The 20,845-nt window shown below is 44.3% G+C and overlaps 2 protein-coding genes across 2 annotated transcripts; both read left to right on the top strand.

Annotated features, from left to right (window-relative positions):
- Window positions 1-2,427: 2,427 nt before the first annotated feature.
- LOC129590903 (integumentary mucin C.1-like) lies at window positions 2,428-8,817 on the top strand. The gene is made up of 7 exons (XM_055486348.1): window positions 2,428-2,770; window positions 3,769-3,933; window positions 4,251-4,367; window positions 6,392-6,510; window positions 6,603-6,629; window positions 8,403-8,495; window positions 8,743-8,817. The coding sequence occupies exons 1-7, from the start codon at window positions 2,428-2,430 to the stop codon at window positions 8,806-8,808; spliced, it is 930 nt and encodes a 309-aa protein (XP_055342323.1). The 3' UTR covers window positions 8,809-8,817.
- An 8,051-nt stretch (window positions 8,818-16,868) lies between these two features.
- LOC129590904 (uncharacterized) lies at window positions 16,869-18,223 on the top strand. Its single transcript, XM_055486349.1, has 4 exons — window positions 16,869-16,895; window positions 17,171-17,427; window positions 17,713-17,853; window positions 17,968-18,223. Exons 1-4 carry the CDS (start codon window positions 16,869-16,871, stop codon window positions 18,221-18,223), a joined length of 681 nt encoding a protein of 226 aa, XP_055342324.1.
- Window positions 18,224-20,845: the final 2,622 nt, after the last annotated feature.

The following is a 20,845-nucleotide window of genomic DNA, read 5'->3' on the forward strand; positions in this document are numbered from 1 at the left end:
ATTTATTGCCTTGTAGACGGTTTATTATCATCGTTCGCCGACACTCACTGCGCCTGGAACTCTGACATTTTCGGTTACCCCGGTCGGATGATCGTCGATGTCATTTGCTCCACGCTATCTGTAATGTCGTACTGAATGACCTTTATATTTGTTTTGTTGTATTTCTGCCCTAGCAACAGGGATTTGTGGTACTTATATTATCTCACTATTTTTATGTCATTCCACATCCGGGCTTGTTACTGTTCATGTCTTATTAAAACACACGTACTTTAAGACGTGACACTACCCCAAAAATTCACCATTCAAATTTGTTAAAATTAATTTAGCAGTCACTTTTCACATTATTTTCAGACTGGAAAAAGCCAATTTTTTCACTTAATAATTAATTAAATACTTCTTTATTTCAAACCAACATAATACGGGTTTTAACTTTTGAATAGAAAATATTAAATTGCATTAACAACAGCTCATTAAATATTAGCTTTTTTTGCGCCTAATTAATTTGATAATTAATGCCTTTTTGCGCTTATACAGTATAATCAAAAGCTACTTATGCATTATGATGTTAAATAAGAAAATCTTGACCACGCCCATGGGGATGTACGAGTGCTTTAATGCACCGAATAGCGTTGCAAATAGCTGGATTGAGAAAACCGCTTATTTTACACATCGCGCGTTCCTTTTGACGAGCCGAAATTCTTTATCAACCACAATGCCAGCGGATTGGACAATCCTTTTGCGACTGGACAATTTTTAGCTAAAATATTTATTGCGCTTATTACTATGGTTGTTATTTGAAATTCAGGATTGTTCTAATTTCTTTTTAAAAAAAATCAATCACTGTAAGCCTACTGCAACATTTGATGTTTTTTTAGTATGCACTTTTCATTGTTAAAGTGCTCATTTTTAATCCTTGGCCTGGATAGATTCGCCAGAGACGGCGAATTTTAAAGAGGAGGATTGTGACGGAGTCACGTCATGCGTCATACCGTCATGGTCAGTCAGCGGTCGATTACATCATATGACATTATCCTTACGTCACTTCCTGTCATACCGCCGTCATCATGCACGGTCACCACGGAAGCTCCACCCACTCCTAGCCGGCCATCCTCATACATAAGGAGACCTTCCGACTGCCAGCCAGTCAGTCCGTTCACCAGCAGCAGCCTAGCTGCTTAGTTATACAGTAGTTGTAGTGGGCAAGCGTTTACGCAATAAAGGTCATGGTCACACAGGTGTTGCCTAGTTGTTCACCATAGGTACACGTAGGTAGAGGTCATCGCTGATCTTCTCACATAGGGCTCATAGGGTGCACTACGGGAGGACTCGGTCTTGCGACAGTACTCAGCATGCCCAATGCTGCTGCTGTATTGCCTCTCACTACTGCTAATTACTGTCTGATAAGCGCCGTTTATGGAGTCTCCCCGGTAGTTTGGCGAATCGTCCGGCCGATGAAACGAATCACTTCAGCATTCCTTAGCGAATTATGAACGAATCATAAACAAGCTGAAACGATTCATTCCCGAGCGTCTCGACTGTCAGTGAATACAATAGATATACTTTTGATCTTACATTATCGATGTTATTACTTGAAATTGCACTTCTTGCTTGCCCGGCAAAACTCTTGCGGCGAAACACGGCTTTTTTTGAATGTTAACGCGTGTACGACGCTCTCTGTTGGTTGTTATATTATGTACGAGGGTTCGTAATAATCTTGCACAGTCGGAACTCGCTAGTCCCGGCCATTGTACCGGAAATTTGACAATAACATACTCGTACAGCATGTGCAGACTACAGAGTATTCCGTGATCACTGAGCAGGTTGCTTTATAAAACTGTGGTTAGTACATATTTAAAAAAATATTACTGTGTGATATATATCTACGCCACAATGCGCATCGGAAAACCTGGCAATGACCTGCTGACAACTGGCTTAACATACATTAATACCGGCCAATTAATGCTCGAAGCAGAATCAGCGAATCTAGAAATGCTAAAAACATGCAGCGAGCGGCGCAGTGAAAAATATCGAACAATTGAGCAAAAAAAACATTGCTCTCTAATCTCTTTAGGCCGCAATACACATCGGAAAAACTGCCTATGACCTGCTGACAGCTGGCGTAAAATTAATACCGGCGTATCAATGCCCGAAGCAGATCAGCGGATCTAAAAATGCTAGAAACATTGCACATGCAGGGAGCAGCGCATCTAAAAATATCGAACAATTGTGCAAGTTTCAGACTCGCTTGTCTAGCAAATTCTCTCACACGGACACCGTACATGCTTCATTTTTCACCTTATTTTATTAACGAAAACCGGAACGCAGCTTTACAGGATGCATTTGCGCAGGCAGAAATCTCTGTTGCCATACACCTTAAATCTGTATTTTATCCTACAAATTTTCTTAGGTTTTGTATTAATACATAAGATGTCTTGCCAGACTCTGGATCTTCCCCTAGGACGGTTTATTTGGCTTAATCAAGCGACCATCCCGTCTCCAGTTTCCACCCCAACCAGTGCTCCTGCAAGCCAGGTAGAGAACCCCGCCCTGACCAGGAAACTGGTCGACAACGGCAGCCCCTCCGACGTGGCGTTCGAGGCGGCGTGTGCCGGAATGACCAGCAAGGCAGCCCTGCGTTGCCCGTGCAGCGGCGTTGGCCAACGCTGTGCCGACCCGGTTTCGGTCTGCAGTGCCACCAAGAAATGCATTTGCGACAGTGCCCTCGGCTTTTCCGATTCTACTGGAACCAAGTGTGTCCGTTACACGACTTGTAAGTATACTGACTGTATACATAAAGTCCATTTCACGACTGTAATCTCATTCGCGTTTCGTATCATAAAGGAATGTCGTTTGGAGTGAAAGGAGCTATTTTTAGTTCGTCTCTACAGTATTATACTCGTAATTATTGATTTACTGGCCCTCCCTTTAATTTAGAGTGAGAATATTGTACAGATAGTCCGTTTGGCTGCTAAATTTGCTCTTATGACACAACTGCACTGAAAACTAAAAAATCTGTAGGAATTCACCTTAACTTCACGTGCATCACAGTGGCTTGATGCATGCCGGTTTAATCAGCAAGAGAGTAACGACAAGTGGTATCTGGTAAAAGAAGTTATTCACGTATTCGTATACGGAAAACGGACAGTTTTGTGCAGCAGTGAGCAGCTCACTGTGAGATAGGAAATCATGTGTGAAGTTCCAGTGGGAAATCGGAAGTTGATCGAACCCACCGAACATGTGCTAATGGTAGAAATGCGCAAACCCTGCACAATCCTTGTCACCCAGCGGCTTCCAAATAGTTTTCAAGTCAGAATAGCCTATTTCGTAAAGTACATTTTCCGGCTTCCCTTGAAATTCAAATATGATTTCTTTCTCCCGGCTAGTCGAAAATGCACTCCGCCAGTCGGCCAGATTATCGAAGTCGAATTCCAGGTTATCGAGATAGTTTATTTTGATAAGTCACAACGCACTTTGACTTTTTTGATAAACCTTCATGCTTCCCCACCTTACAAAAAATTAAAAAATCTTTATTGTCAAAATTGTAATATTTGACAACATGATAATTCAGATGTTGTCCGGCAGAGTCGTTCTAGGTCACCTACGAATAATTCTCTTGTGGTTGGTTGCCATTTTCGACCGTCATTAGAGTGATTAGACCGCGTGGTGTTTATGCACTTCCACCATTGGCCACTGTTGAGCAAGTTCGATCGGCTTCCAGCTCCACAAGTGCTTCGCCGACTCGGTAGTACAGTAACCGATTGCTTGCAGTAGCTCCAGTGACATATCCTCCTTGTCCATCAGTTACCTGTCCAGCTTGCACATGCCCCGCCACAATTGGTCCCACGACTGCAAGCACAGCCTGCCCGACGATCACATGTCCGACCGCCACAACAACAGCCTGTCCGACGTTGTCTACCACACCCACCACGACGAGTAAGACATCGAACGGCTTCCACAATTAATGATATGTATTTTGGTTGTTTTTTAATGCTTATTTTTTTCAACTTTTAAGTAGGACAGGAGCGCTTGCGGTTATTCGAAATTAAGTACTGTACGTAGCACCGTAGTACCTTTGGGTACTGTAGTGTTGCTTCGCATGAAGCTTTCTGTATGAAACCGGCTGTAATTTTTCAATAATTAATTCTGCTTTCTAACGCAATGACTCCTGACATAGGATTGTATTTTCAGAAAAGTTGAGTTTTGCCGCATTCAGTTACACCTAAAAAAAAACCTCTGATGTGTCGTTATAGCGACTACTACGACCCCTACTACGACGACGACAGCTGCAACAGTTCAGGATCAAAGATGCGAAACTAATGGAATATACCAAAACGGATTTATTTCTCCGCAAGAGCTAGCTGGAATGGGTAAGTGTTTTACATACCCCTGTCTCCTTACTGTTCACTTCTGTAGTACGTAGTGCGCATCTTCGCCTCAGTTTTTAGTAACTTACACAAAAACTTGTAAAAACTAATCATACCGTGGATGTGTGTCGACGGAAAAAAGACCGGCAACACCCATTTGTCGATCCGACCGTCATTCGACTTGATTTCGTCGACCATCACTACACCGAGCAGGTCGCCCCGGCAGGAAGTCAAGCAAGCGTTTTGATAGGCCGTCTTATCTGTAGTTGTCTTAGGTTTCTTAGATTTCTAAGTTTCTTAGGATTCTAAGGATTTTTTAGTTTTCGTGATTTTCTTAGCCGTCGCCCTTGTAAGGTCGACATTATGCGGTCAACGTTGTGCGGTCAACCATGGGACGGTCGGCTTTGCGTTGGCCGATATGATGCGGGTGAGGCGCCGCATTGGCCGCAATAAAGTAACCGTCTACAGGCTTCTGACAATTCGGGCAGTTGTGCGGCTCGCAAATCTTGACGGCGACGCTAAGCTAGCCTTGCGGAGATTTTCAGTGTGTCGTTGTCGAGAATGTTACCAATGTGAACAGAATCGTTCAACAGATGGTAACGCGCTGAGCTAGATACGAGCTTCTGATCTTGATTGAACCAGGAGACGCGCAATACTAGATGTCGCCCCGGAAGACTTCCCACAAGAAAGACGGAGGCACACTGCATAAGGGAAAATCACATCCTTTTTGTGAATTGCGGAACGCCGTTACGGCCCTACGGGCAGTTGAGTTTGGCGGGCATTAATTTTGTCTTCCACAAGTCCAAAGCTCAAACCACAGTATATATACGGCCGCCAGTTTTAACTAGCAAGCACACTAGTGTAGGGCGGAGTAAATCGAAGCCAGAATGGCTGGAAGTGTCAGTTAACCCGATGTCGCCTGTGCTAACCGGGAGACATACTGACCGCCAGCTGGGATACTAGTACAGGAAAGGGTAATGGGTGTCGTATCATGTGTGCGAAACTGTCGCATTATCGCATGCGTCTGGGGCTAAAAGCAGAAAGCCGGAGCGGAGAAAAGTGTGTCCGGAAGCGTGTCAGAATTTCCAGGGTGTAACAACATGACATTGTGTTTGGCATTGCGGAATGCATAGTTCAACAAAACCGTCTGCCTGCCACAACACCATTTTAAGACGCGTATGGTTGTCAGGTTACATGCGTGTACAGTGTATTGATATTTCCGAATCATTTCGACTACACGCGTGGGACCCGCGCTGAAATTCGGATTAACAGGAAAATTCATCGAACTGTGCATTATAGGCCGAAGCGCAACTGTTATTAGGGTTGAAAATTCCTGTTTTTTTATGTTTCTTTACGTTTCCTTACGTTTTTTAGGTTTTTCAAATGTTTTTATTTTACGTTTTCTTATGCTTGGTAAACATAAAAATACACTAGGGAAGTGCACCGCTTTTGGCTAGCACTATTAGACCGAAGCGAAGCCGGAAACTGAACTTTGTACAAAAATATTTACCCTAGGTTATCGTTATGTTGATTAGGCATTTATTTCGTAATAAAAGTCAGGAAAGGGCTATTCCCACCACCTTGACACCATGTTTGACTAACATCACCACCTTTCACCCCGTTTTGGCTATTCGCTCCACCTTTTTTAATATTTTTCACACCACCTTTAGCTATTCTCATCACCTTGCGGCTGTACTGCATTCGGCAATTGCCATCTGTTTTCGCTCCATGTTTTCACGCATGAAAAGCCAGCATGAATAAGCATGAATACATAAGAAAGCAGCGGAAAAAATAAGATTAAAGCATGAGAATGAAACATAAGAAACATAAAAAAGCATCAGAAAATATAAAAAAACGTTAAAAAAATAAATGACCCTGCATCGCCCCGTTCACATCAAGATCCCGCGACACGGCGGCATTTTCAGATTACATAATATTGAGTTAACTGGTAAGATTAGAACTGAACGCAAGGGAACGAATGCAGCGGAATAAAATATGTTCAGTATCACTATAAATGTTCATTCCAGCTTGTGGAGGATGCATTTTTCCGGATTCGACCGGAAAGCCTTTATCATATCCAACCAATCCACAGTACGGCGCCAATTGCCTTTGGAGCATCGTTGTGCCTCCTGGAAAAAACATCCGGGTTAGAAATAATACAAAAACCTACAGATACTTTGATTCTTTCGCCCTGATTTCAAGGTTCACGAGTGCTAAAAACCAAGTATTTCTGTTTAGGTAGTACCGGGCACCTTTAATTTAATGGTAAGTGTCTAAATTTAACCGTCTGCGCTGCTGCAACGTCAAACCCCAGCCGGATCAACGACAGCAAGTATAGGGATTCCTTGCCCAAGCCATTGACAGCCCCTTTTATGATGTATGGTCCCCCCTTTTATTATAATGGTCCATGCTGTGGATCGTAGTGTGGTGCTAACGTGTCGAGCGTGCTTACGACAGCAGGTCAGCTGGACCGCAAAGTATGGCAGATGCTCGTAGACAGTCACCAAACAGATTGGTCGGCGCGACAAAAACTTGCGCTGAGTATTCAACGAAGTGCAGTCTGTACAGACGGTTGGTGTTGCGATGGTGACTTGCGTACGGACGCATCCTTCGTCCCGTACCTATGCTTGGAGCTCTGACATCATCTGGACATCAGAACGAGTTCCTGTGAGTACCGCACTGGCTCCATTGACCTATTGGAACAACAGAATTCAATAGGGTCGGGTGCTTTCTTTGTCTAGTGACTCCGGACAGGTGGTTAAAGCATCCGTACGATAGAAATCTGTCCAGTGTGTTAACGGGTCCAGTTTTGAGGAGACGATCGTGACGAGGGTTGAGAAACTTTATGTTAAAAAGCACTTGCCGTGTAATACGGTGACCTCGCTTCCTCCATGACCTTTATAGCCTTCGTTCTTCCTTCCCGGTTAATGCCTGGTGATATTTAGCGTAACGGATAGGTAAGTGTATACGTGTATATATTCCTAGTGTATTTCTTGTTTTTGCAGCAGGGATTGCTGGTTCCGTACTCGTAGTTAGGTTTAGGCCATCAGATTTCCATTAACTGTATTCCTTATCAGTTGAGATAGAGAGTGCTCTTATAGATCGTGTAGTGATCGGTACGTGGATGTAGCAACATATTCTATTGTGCAAGGTTTCTCGTTCACGACAACTGGGAACACGACTAAAATCGTTATTCATGATCTTATAATGCGTATCCAGTTTTCCCAGGAGCGCCTTCGCATTTCCTCGGACTACCGGTGGTCTAAAGCCCTGTCTCATGAAGGCCGCAGGTCAGTGTTCCCAAGTGACTTCACGAATCTTCCGGAAAACGAAACGGATCAGCCCAGCAAAGGCCGTTCCGAAATTCCCAAGCGCTTCAACTGCCAGAGGGTGGAGCTGGTATCCCAAATACTCGATAAAAGCCTACTTTCGGCGTTTCCTAACTTTGCCAACTGAGCTACACCTCTGGATTTCATTGAGCCGGCGTATATGTGAGACTCGGCCACAGTATCCCAACATGTTTCATCCAGACTACTGCCCTGCCATCGCGCAGAGGAATTAATATCATACCATCCGGTTTTCCTGTCGTTTTCTAATAGTCAATGAGAAACTCTCATTTTTCAATAACAAACTGTTCCGCAGTAGCTGGCCCTTACTGCACTGGCATTCTGTTAATCAATATCCACACGGCAGTTATGGTAAATCTTAAGTAATTTTGGCATGCACCAGCCGCGGCAAATGGATGCAACGCTTTAACAGTGTTGCGTGAAGCGTCGAGGTGTAAAGACTGGCGTAACCCACAAACTTTGAATTTACATATCTTCAATTTGCAATCGGCTTATACTGACTACTAATGCATTAGTATTCCATATAAGACGTACATATGTACGTGCTTTATAAAGTGATTTTCTTGTATGGAAAATATTTCTTTACGTGCAATGTCAGATCATAAGAACGAATTCGAAGTCCGCCCCTGGATCTATTTATGGGGCGCTTGCACGAATGGAATAGAAAGATCATGAAGCCACAATGTTTCAGGCGGGATTTGATGCCGTCATTCTCAACGGAGTGTTGTACAACGTCGGCAGCCCCTTTCCTGCCGGAGGTGTCAATGTAATGGCTAGTGTCACGGTAAGAAACGTAGCAGCCAATGTATATGGAAGTTACTGCTGGCCTAAACGCTGCTTAGACTGCATTCGATGAATCTGGAGCAGAAGCTCTGCGGTAGGAGATACTAAGTGTGCAGTGTGCTGCATGTTTTGATATAGGTAACACGTTTAATACTTGTGACTGCAGATTCGTAGGCTTCAGATGTTTATAACATTTCATACTATTTTCGGTATTTCCAATGTTATTTATTAACACTTCGGTTTTGCAGGCAATATATTTCCGTGCCAATATAGCCACCTCATCCACTGCCTCCTTCACGGTTTATTCTTTCTAGCAAGATTACTTGCAGTTCTCAGTTTCGTTGAGTTTGTGGTTTTCTTTTGCTTCAGCAGGTTGCTGCGGCGGTATCGGTGTACTTGGTACATAATGATTGTCATGTATACGTACCAAGTACACCGGTACATTACTTGGTATTTAATGTATTCTGCACATCCAAGGTTCTAAACCTTAACAGTTAGAAAGAGCGTGTTATTATGCTGTTTGGCTCCCAGACTGATTCGTATTAAAATTTTCAGACTGTCACAGGACCAAAACTACAAATTAAATAAACTTAAAAAAAAACAAAACAAAAAAATCTGGTACGCCACCGTCTTACATATTTATTTTCTTTAGGTAAAACCGTGAGGTTTTCACTGTACAAATTTTTTTTTTATTTTTACCTATCCTACACTATGCAGTCAAAGTTGCGCTCGCTCAGTTTCCATTCAGAATTTTCTGTGCGGTGTTCGTTCGTTCGTCTGCGGTGTTGGTCCTCCTCAAACCCGAAATACGTCCTCAAAACAGCATAGCCGTTGTAGGCAACGTAACCGTTGTGTGCTGTCTGATAGGCTGATAGCCACTTTGTGCCCGTTTTAATATCAACGGCGGGTCCGCTCCAACTCAGCGCTTCTTTGTACCCATGGACTTCGTAAGGATATTAGCAATTTCAGTTTACGAACCAAAGTTTTTTTTCTTACGCAAACGGATTGCAGAATCAGAAGAGATAGCGCTGATTCCGAATCTGAAGTCGGAAAAATGTTTGGACCACCACCGAGGGCGGTCAGGCAAAAATTCGGTTATTCGAATTTCAGTGCGTTGTTTATGGGCACACCGAAATTTCGATCGAAACCCCTCGGGGACGGTCTAAATTGGTTTTCTGACTTCAGATTCGGAATCAGCGCTATCGATTCTCTTAGAAACAGTGTTCAAAATGCCAAAAATAATTTTTTTAGTTATGACTCCATTGCTACCACCCATGGTAATTGTAGGGCGCTAGGGGACCGGCAGTCAGAATTTCGCTTTGACCTTTTCCGGTTTTGAAAAGTCACTTCTAGATCAGAAAAATTCGCTGATTTGGATTCTGCAATCCGTTTGCGTAAGAAATAAAAACTTTGGCCCGTAAACTGAAATTGCTAATATCCTTACGAAGTCCATGTTTGTACCACCTGCAAACAAAAACCGCCGTGCACTTTCGTTCATTTAAAACCAATCGAATTTCAGTTAATATAATTCATTGCTGCTGTGGTAATCAGCGCTGCGATCAGCTCTACCACAGAAATGCATTCATATTCCGCTCAACTGTTGATGTCGGCTCGCGCTTCGCAGTACTACTATAAGTTCCATTTTTTTTAAACATAAAATTTGTTTATTGCCAAATTGTACAAGCTAAACGCCATTTACAGATGAACTTAAAACCCCAATTTAGAACAAGTAGAATATTTCTTCTAGCTCTCTAGAACAAGCAACCCTTCCCAGAACAGAAGCAGCGTTCCCACGCTGAATTTCCACACTTATACGTTGCCACAAAAATTCGGTAGCGCGCGTTTCTCCTGTATGCTCTTTGATGCGCCGGCCAACTTCACTGATGAACTGTCTGGTACTGCCGCCACAACTTCCCATAGTTTCGAGAGCGACTGGTTCGAAAAAGTATCGATCAGTGAGTTCTGAGTATAGACCTCTCTTTCGTGTTTCCGCGTCATCTGCTGCAGATCCTGCTGATTCTGATGAACCGGCTACGTACGAAGTAGCGAACGTGTCACATACCGTCACATCCCAGATCAGAGGGAGACCATTTTTCCAGGGAAAGAGAGATAAGCCATCTGGCCGTTTCCCATCCAATCTGCTCAGTCCAGCCGGTTCCAAGATTGTCGGCACTTTTGTTGACCCCAAACTACGTTGGATCACACTATTCAGACTGGCATGCCGCCTGTGTCTTCCCTGGCTTCTTGAGCACGACAAACCATGTAAACCGCAGGCATCAACAGTGTCCCTGCAACGACATTTATGCTCCTTACAGATTGGCGTCCCCATCCGCAAAGCAACAGCGAGTCAGCATATCCGACCACAAGCGTTGGTTGCTCCGATCTTCCAGCGCAGGTGCACACTTTCCTGTACATTCTTCCCAATAAAACTCGACGTCAGACCGATCGTTGGGGCAATCTTCGGACACTATTGTGCGTCCGTAGAATAGAGGGAGGAGAGATAGGCCGGCATTGCGATTTCTTAGGCTCTGGGCAGTCCTAAGCCTCCCGATTTGACCGGTAGAGAAGCTTGCACGTAAGCGCAGTCGTCCATCTTGACATTCGTAATCTCTTCAGCTTTTGACTTTATAGCGTGGTCGAACTCCTTGAGCTTCTCAGGATATTTATTGCAAGGGGCCGCTCTTAGTGTATACATAAGCCGCGGTAGCGACAGGCTATTTCTCAGAAGAAATAACGCCTGCTGTGCCGGCAAGACGCTCAGTGAGTCGGTCAGCTTTCTGATTTGATCAATCTTGCCGTCCAAGCAGCGGCCGATTGACCAGTCCGTAAGAGGAACTCCAAGCAGTTCCAGCGTCTCTGGGGTAATCCTTTGAATTCCAGGTACGACTGCGGCTAATCGGTCGTAGATGGCTTGTTGCTCCGCTTTAGATCCACCATAAACGTACAACTCACACTTAGCGAAGTTAAGGTCCAAACCAAGTTTTGGCGCGTCATTACAAACTCCTATAAAATCCTCCAAAACCACTTCTGGATTTCCACCTGCAGTCCCGTCGTCCAGATACCAGGCGTTGAGATCGCACTGCACCCTCTTTGACAGCTTGATGGAGGCGAGGCAAAACAGCACCGGTCCAAGAGGATCACCCTGCTGTACTCCGTGGACAGACGGCATCGTCGTATTGCCGCAAAATAATGTAGAAGAATTTCTGTAGCACTGAGAAATAAAGTAAAAATACTGCGGTAATTTATCAGCCGCTTCTTCCAAAACGATATCGCGGCGAATAGTGTTGAACGCATTTCGAAAATCAAGCTTCAACAAAACGGTGGGGCTGGCTGGGTGAGCTCGTAAAAACTTTCGGGTTGCATGCACCGCTGCTTCTGCTCCGCCCGGCGTTCCATAGCCCAACTGAACAGGGCGAAGTATACCGCCCATTTCTGACTGCACGAGTCTTCTAATAAGCTTTCCGCAAAGACGTCTGATGGTGCACCCAACCGCTATAGGCCGTATTCCCCCCGTTTTCTTTTTTAATGGGATCAGCGTGGCTTTAAATAGAACCGAGCGAATGCTGTCGGGGATGGGTTTGACGAAGATGTGATTCACTACCTTGGTAAGCGCTGTCAGCATTAGCTCACCACATTCTCCAGACACTTTAATAAGTTCCTTCAAGTGTTGCGCCCGTAGGCCATCGGGTCCGGCTGAAGAGCCAGCAGGGAAAGCTTTAACCGCAGCATGGACTTCTTCTGATGAGAATTCTAAGGGGGCACCCACAGTAGGAGCAGAAGGGAAGTTCAAATCAGCAGGGTGATCAGCGTGTTTTTCTTTGAGAGCAGCAGGACTTCATTCGTTCCCGCTGCAACAGCATCGTCTGATGTTTAAACTTTAACGGCGCCACTTATATCCCCATCTTGTAACTTTGCATTTACGGCTTTCCTCGGTGCTTCGTCGCTGGACCTTTTCTTTTTCGTTTTCTTCACCTTAGTGGTCACGCTGGTGCCTTGTAAATTGGCTTTAACGGACGCAGCCACGACCAGACTTTGACGGGGGAGTGTGTAGATTGTCGAGAGCGAACAAAAGTAATTTACTCCATGCGTCTTCGTCATTCTTCTCAGCACATCCATCCATTATTAAATTTTTGCGTAAAGCTTCAGCACAGGCGCGTCTAGCTCCGGTGGGCACATGACGAAGAACGGCATGGAGTTTTCTTGACTCAATTATGCGGTTTGGAGGCTGGTGCTAGCTGCGGGTTGTGCGGGGTTAGAATCTGCTGAAGGTCCCTGACGGAGAGCTTTAACACGGGCCTTCTTGCATACCAATGAATCGCGGTGCATAGATAGTCCATGGGCAGTTTTGACAACTGTTCCACATAGGTCGCATTTGAACTTTATGTTGATAGTAGCTCCCTAAAAACAGCTGCGAAAGCCAGACAGGGAACCAACAGAACCGAGAGAGAACGCATAAGCAGTCCAGTTCCATTTAACACAGTACATACCTTTTTAAACAGTTCAGGACACCGTCGTCGGCTCAGTTGGATACCCCATAGGCAACGGTCTATAGATGCACTTGGTCAGATCTACCGATGAAAGTCTACTTTTCTGACTTGATTACCTCATCAACAAATTGCAACGAGCCGTGGTTGTTAACCACATTAGAGCAACGCGAGCGCAAGCGCCAACACCACGGGATTTGTTAAAGTGGAAAAGTGTTACATGACACTCTTCGTGCGGGCAGACAAATTATGCTCTTGACCACCAGTTGATAGTAGCGCCTCGCGCTTCGTGTTCGGTGCAGATAAGTATCTACTGGATATAAGCGCGGAAAACTGTTGGCTGTAGGTTTGAGCTGCGGGAAACACTCGCAGTTGTTTGCTTATTCCGCCCGCACCTTTAACCGGCGGTGAAGCACACGAAAAATGGGAAAACCGTTCAGTCAAGATATCATTTAATCCCGCAGACGGAAGGTACGGACTATGGTCCGACGGAACTGAGAAGCTCCTCAAGAAACTGCCCGCGAATGCCAAAGCAAATGCCACCGGCCAGAAAAAAAAAGAGTTTCTCTCGGAACGAAGTGGTATATGTGCTGCGAACGGCACCTGACCAGAATAGCATTGATGAACCGTTTTTTTACTAAATTAGTTTATTGGTCTCTTGTTGAAAAAATTGCGATAAATCTGCAGCCAAGCTACCCTCACATGATCAGAACAAACGTTTGGCATGGCAAGCTAAACAGAGAGCGTTATTTCCGGTTGCAGAAAATCATATTCTGTGAGACAGACCCACATGGCGTCAGCTAAGGCGCGCTATCGATGCTGGTTGAATCAATTCATTGACTTGCAAGTTGCCACTTGCTGTGCGGATCAATTAGCCGGCAAACGTTAGTGCAGCGGGATGCGTGTCGAGCAACAGTGCAGATAAAAGGAATCAATTCAGGAATCAATTATCTCATTCACTGCAGTTTAATGGTCGACACGATCGGCTTTTGCCAGTTATCGCACTTATGTACGTATAGAAGTTTACACACTGCCTTATACAATGCCGTTTGCCGCAACAACTGATAGACGACCAGTCTATCCAATGGCAATAACAAGGGCAAAATTTTGTCTGTCCATTTTAAATTGTAAACAGTACTGTATACAACAACCAGGAAATGATTATCCCGTAAAAATCCACGCTGCTCTGGAATTGTTGCCCATAACGTCAGCACTTATTCAACACTTTGATTCTCGCATAAAAAACAACATTACTGTCTATACTATACATTCCGGTTGAGTCGCAGCATTCTTAGCGGTGGTGAGAAATCCAATATCCGATGCACGTATTAGGTTTACACGCATTGCTTGTCAACTTCCGTTGTACGGCGCTCTTGTCTTTCCTTGATACAACTCATTTTTTGCGGGGATCTGTATTGGTTGCAGAAAGCACTTCTGACTTACCAAAAGTCTCATTATGAACCGATGCTCTTCAAATTTTGCATGAAAACACACATTACTATGAAGATCGTTTTGGTACCGAACCAGCTTTCTACCATTTTTTTCAAACTTTAAAATGAATTTCAAAAATTTTAAAAATTAATTTAAAATTTGAAAAAATGGTAAACCATGTCTACGAATACAAATTCTTTGGCTACAAAATGTCATAAAGCAACGCAAAAAATTGCTTAGGAGTGGGCGACGGCGGAAGTTCCCGTGTATGTACCCGAATGCGGTACTATGTACCAGGCCAAATCCCTTAACATCTGCATATCCAGGCTTTGTTGAATTAAAAATTGTGGCATGATAGTATGCAAGATGTAGGTATGCACGAACGAGATATTTCCTCATTACATGTCTAACAAGCTCGACAAAGACAATTTGCGCAATGGGGATGATTAATCGATTAGCGACATTTCATTATGCGAAAACTATCTGGTGTGTTGCTTGGGGTGCAACGGCAATTGAGCGAAGGGATCAGCGACACACCCACCCGGAAAAAAGTTGTCCCCTTAAATCCCAACCGCAGTTTATGAGCTGTGTGGCCGTGTGAGAGTTTCATACAACAAATGTGCGCTTAACTGGTTAAAACGAGCTTCGTTTCTTTAGTAATCCGTAAAGCTGCAACATGAAATTCAAGTAAAAAGAAACACCAACTTGCAGTGTGTAATCGTTGAGCCGGCTACGGCACGTGTTGTCTGCACTGACTCTGCAGTCGTCTTTAGCATCCCGCTGCCATTTTTATAACATATTTTTTTTAACTTTAGTCACGACTTAAGCAGGCATAACGTATGCGGTACCGCTTCACTGCGTGTTAAATTCATCGATTCATTTTACACTGCACAACAAAATTATTAATATAATGTTCATATAAATTAAATTATTATGTCCATTTTTCCATCAATTTGGCTGTTTTACCGCCATAAGGAGAAGCGCCGGCATCTGTCTCTGTAATACCGTGCTGCTCTTGCAGCTTTTATGCCGTATTGTTGTTGCGGCGTTATCCTCCTGGGATGAAACTGGCCGGATCATCCGATTATTATTTGGCTGATAAGGTCAGGTCCAACCCATACTGCATTGTCATGCACAGTTTGATAAAGGTTCTCGTTAGTCGTTAGTAGCTCGTTACCATGCGGTGCAAATCAATGTGCAGGTAAATGTTATTGCCTAATTAATGTTTAATGTCTGTCGCTGTGTTATTACTAATTACTGTCCGTCTGTGTATATAATATATTCTATGTAAGAGTTTGTTCGTTGTTATTTTAATAGCGACAGCCGATAAAATTGCCTGCCTGAGTATGCCCAAGTACATGAGCAAAGTATTGTACAGTACATGGACTGCTAAGTGCACAAATAAGAAACTCAACATGGCGCAATAACTGGTATTTCTGTTCCATCTACCGTGCTAGCGTACAACTTGTCCTGTGATTTACGTTGTACGTGTAAAAGCTGCATTACGTACGAGTGCCACTACATCACTTCTACCACAATGACAAGAGTTTTTTCCTTGCAGTTATACATAAGAGGAAAATACATGGAATTCGCGTGCATAAACGAGGCAATGTATCAGGTTAAGAAGGTTGTTGCGGGTTAATCGGGGTTATTTTGTTGCCGTCTTAATTAAATTCACAAACCCAGATGAGACAAGGCAGTCAGCGCGAGCGCTCGATAATTTTTTTCTGCAGGAGGTCGCCGTTGGCCGACTGTGTCGAGGACGGAGCAAGTTGTTTCGGCCTTGGTTCAAGTGTAATTATTCCCATCGGACTGCGAGAACCGGTCTGATGTGCAACGACGTCGCTGAGGGAAGAAACGGTGAAATTACATCGTCATCATTTTGCGGGAATGAGGATGAATCTCCGTCTGTGTGACCATTGCTAGAGCGCTAATTTCTGATGCGTCACCGGACAGCCGCAGCTGATTAGGCCGCTCTTTAGGCGGATTATTAGCGTCGCGCAGCGGATTCATCTACCGCACACGTGAACCCGCTTAAGCTCCATTCACGACTGCAGGCGCATTTTCAGGGCTAATGCGCGTACCCATCCGCAGCCGGCTCAGTTGTTGATGACCGTCTTCTCGCGATTTCGGCACGGAGAATTTTTTCTTTGGTGATTCCACTTTCAAGCACGCGCGTAAATGTATTTACAGTAGACTCTCTTTAAAGTTACCTTCTGGTAGAGTTTTCGAAATTTCTCTTGATCTTTACGACCATGATGGACCATCGATCAGTTAATTACGAGAGAGACGTAGTTAATGTTCTCCAGTGGAAGAAATTTGAACGTTCCCGGCTTTCATTGTAAATCTTCCGATGCAGCGGTTGTACACCAGGGTTGTCAGGCCGTTCAGTGTCGGAACTATAAGATGCTTGACTTCCGTTGCTCGGCTTTCAGTTTGTTATTGTACCTGCGAAAGCAATGGGCTTGATGGTGAAGTACATCAATGTACCCAGGCCAGTATATTAATGTACCCACTACCCAGGTAATGTCTGGTTATAGCTGATCCCAGGATAATCTGTGGGAAGAGCGCAGAAGACACGGTATCCGCTTCCTGTTGCGAGATCAGGACTAACATTTTACTCTATTTAAAAAGCACACATTTCGTATTACCTGGCAGATTTTTACAAGGATACTTTTTGCTTTGCATGGACATTCTGAACTTTGCTTTGGACTTTGTGGGCTTCTATGCGGTTGTGCTAATGCTGCTGCGCACTTTGTAGAAGGGCTATGGCAACGATCTTGAACAGCAGCGCGCCCAGCGTCAATCTGACGGAGTGCGGTTGGCCGGTAATTCCTCTGCGGCCACCAGTCGCGAGCGCCACGATATTCGCCGACTGGATGTATTCTCCTACCCGTTCCTGCTGGCGTTGGCCACCCTGGGCAACACGCTCAACATTATCATCCTCAAGCGCGAGAAACCCTGCACCTCTAAGAACGTCTATTTGATCGCCATCGCCGCGTCTGACATGATATTCAAGTAAGGTAGCACACCGTCGTTAATCTGGTACCGATGTTCGTATCGCTCGTTCCATGTTATTTTACAGCGATTTTTTTTATGTTTCTTACACGATACAACAAAATTCGAGCACAAAATGTATCGACAAATTTCGGTTTTCCATGTTTTAAGTTGTACCATACATATACCTTTTTTATGTTTCTTCTGTTTTCTGATGTTTTTTCCTGTTCTTATATACGTATCTAGCTCATATTAGTTTTCGTTTCGATTCGTTTTTCGTTTTATATGATAGTGGTTTATTTGTAGGTGGAGCGCGCTTATGTTCTACATAATTAATTTCGACGGAGAGGTGCACGGGATGCCGCGACCGCACCTGTACGCTGCCGTCCGGCCAATCCAAGGTTTCGGCGCTTTTTGTCAAGAGACAGCTGCCGTGTTTTCCTCCTGGTGAGTTTCACCGCTCACAGTGCCATTTACGCAAAAATCACAAAGCATGTTCACTTACGTATTGTTCAATGGACGGTTGCGAAGACACGCATAATGATGCCGTTATATTTATAGGGTTATCGTGGCGTTCAGCGTGGAGCGCTTCATTGCCATCAAGTACCCACTGCGGCATATGATCAAGGATAATCTCCGTCAGTCACGTGTCAACATTGGCGCAATTCTCTTCAGTGCCGTCCTACTGGTAATCCATCGCTTAGTGGACTACTACCACTATTATGTCCGCTACGGCGGGACGAACGCGCCGCACCGGCGTACGACGATTCTCTTGAGCTGGAACCTCATCTATACCTGGCTAATTGTACGTATTTAGTACTATGTACACATTTTCATGTTGTGATGCTAATCGCTAGAAGACGCTGTCTAGGCATTCATAAAAAGTTTCTAATGTAATAACGTGTTCAGAAAAAAGCGTCTTATGTTGACGGAGCGTTCATACGAACTGTTGAACCGATTTCATCGCTTGACCAAACGTAGGTTTAGCAAGTCGTTCGTCTATAAAATCTATTGTATACTGGTATCGCGGTCCGGCGGAAAAAAATATCTTCAAGACTTCAACAGTAAGCTTAGGCTGAAATTTATGTTATTAATTGCGTCTATTAATACGGAGGCTTCGCCTTCATAATCTGATTGGAACTTTGAATCCTGCACTGCGTAACACTGACCAAATACGTCCTCTAAGCAGGTTACCTTTTAAAGTACGTTATTTTTTAACTCAAGGACAGAGAGTTTGGTTGTTTTTCTAATGCTTAAAAATTTTTTTAACCGTAAAGTACTGTGGTGCCAAGTGAATTCCGCACCATTTCGTAAAGCGTGATACGCTAGAGCTGTATATGGGGTTCAGCGTTCGCTGAACGCGCTGAACAGCGTCTGGCTGCCAGTAGTAAAGGGCCGAGCGTTGCTTACTCTTGAAAAATCGTTCCTGCTTCAGAACGGCTCTCTGTCAAGACTTACAGACTTGAATTCAATCAAAAAAACATTTTTACATTAATTGATGTTTACAAAACATGTGAACTGTATCACGTATTGTCTAGCTGCTGGTTCGAAACGCTTTGTCGTACCCACACGTACTACTGAATGTGAATTTTTTCAAATCGCTTGTTCAGGCAGTTCATAAGCTTGTAGACAGTGAACCCGCTGAACGCTAGAGCCGCCCATACAGCGCTTGTCTCGCATGCTGTACGAAAAAGTGCGGAATTCACTTGGCACCACAGTAGTGTACCCGAGTTTGCGTTTTATGGTACTTGATCGAATTAGCTTTATAGACTGGAATTGCCTTGACGACCTTGTATCGTCATTCTGGTTCTCAACGCGGCACTCCTCCGCGAAATTCTGCGGACGAAAAGCTTCAGCATGACGCACGCGTACGCCACGCAGACGTCCTCTGGCAGCTGCGACAGCTCCCTCAGTTCCGCCACCAACCACAGTAATCGCTCCGCCGCCCGTCCGGAGAAGAACGCGCTGGTCTTGTTGGCCGGCGTGGTGCTGCTCTTCCTCGTCACACAGCTGCCCGTCATCGTCAACAACGTTCTCAGCCTTCTGGACAAATCCTGCATCCGCGAGTACCCGAAGACCTGGCAGCGCTTCGCCACACCGGTCTGCAATTTCCTCCTCAACTTGAACTTCTCCTGTAATTTCCTGGTATACTGTAGTGCTGATAAGAAGTTCCGCAATAACGTTTATCAGCTGTGTCGTGCAGCACCGCCGGCGAATTCCGGTGCGTCCAATCGCAGGGAGCAGTTTCGGTTGAATAGCGGACATCGGGCTGATAAGGCTGCCGTGCCGCTGACTGCAAAGACGCCGTGAACGAAAGGCATTCGAACACGTGTCCCATGCGATAGATGCGCTATTACTGCCACGCCGAATTTACTGTGAACGATGCGCTGACCGTGTTGTTGAGGGCAAGTCACTTGCGATGGCTGGTTCCTGCGTTTTCTTTCTCTGTGTTCGTTCCGCATACACTTTCACTTTTCGTGCGATGATAAAAAGGAAAGAAGCAATAAATCAATTTGATGTCCTGTATAATGACAATGTGTCTTCCGACATAACTTATACGTACCTGTACTGTACAGGTCCATACAAGTTATGTCGGAGGACATACCCACATACACCATGTACATACATGTACACGTACACCGCTGAAAATGCGCTATGTAGTAAAATATAGCAGTTTATTTCTTTCCCGTCAGATCTCCCCTCGCCAAACTAGTGAGACCAACTAACCAAAACTGTAAAGCCGACGTAATAATTTTTCATCGATACGACACTACTTGACCTTTCCATCCTTTACTCGCCAGATGGAAGGCCTTATTTCGCGCCACATGTACCGTAGTGATTTTCGCAAGCATTGGCGTTATGCATAAAAATTCTAAAGACGCAAAATTGTTTGGTTGTGTTTTAATAAATAATATATGGCGAAATCGAAATAGCGCTGTAATTTTTTATTTTATAACACACTCATGAATTTGATAATCGATAACAGTCACAGCAACATTTGTTCAACATTACAGCAACTTTATTACAGTAACATTTGCTCAACATTACAGCAGCTTTATTACAACAACATTTCTTCTAATGTGTACATTATGGGTCATACAATGTTATGGCAATGTGGTTATGGCAGTTCTTACCCATCACGGCTATTTTATTCTACTACGTTCCTGCATTCGCAAGTTGATGCAACAAACCTCATACACAGTATTGTGACAGTAATAAAATAAAAGGCACGGATTTAAACAGTGTTTAATGAAATGCCCCGTTTAACCTCACTAAATAACGCAACAAAATAGTGGTCATCACTTGTACATGAAGCACTGCCAGTTGATTAAAACCTCCTATCGCTGTAACTTCATTATCAGCTAATCACATCACCCATACAGCGCATATCGATAATCCATTGCAACCCGGCATTGAGAGTAATTTGTCGATAAGTGCT

This window comes from Paramacrobiotus metropolitanus, unplaced genomic scaffold (assembly GCF_019649055.1).
Source record: "Paramacrobiotus metropolitanus isolate TYO unplaced genomic scaffold, Prichtersi_v1.0 Parri_scaffold0000043, whole genome shotgun sequence".
Lineage (NCBI taxonomy): Eukaryota > Metazoa > Tardigrada > Eutardigrada > Parachela > Macrobiotidae > Paramacrobiotus > Paramacrobiotus metropolitanus.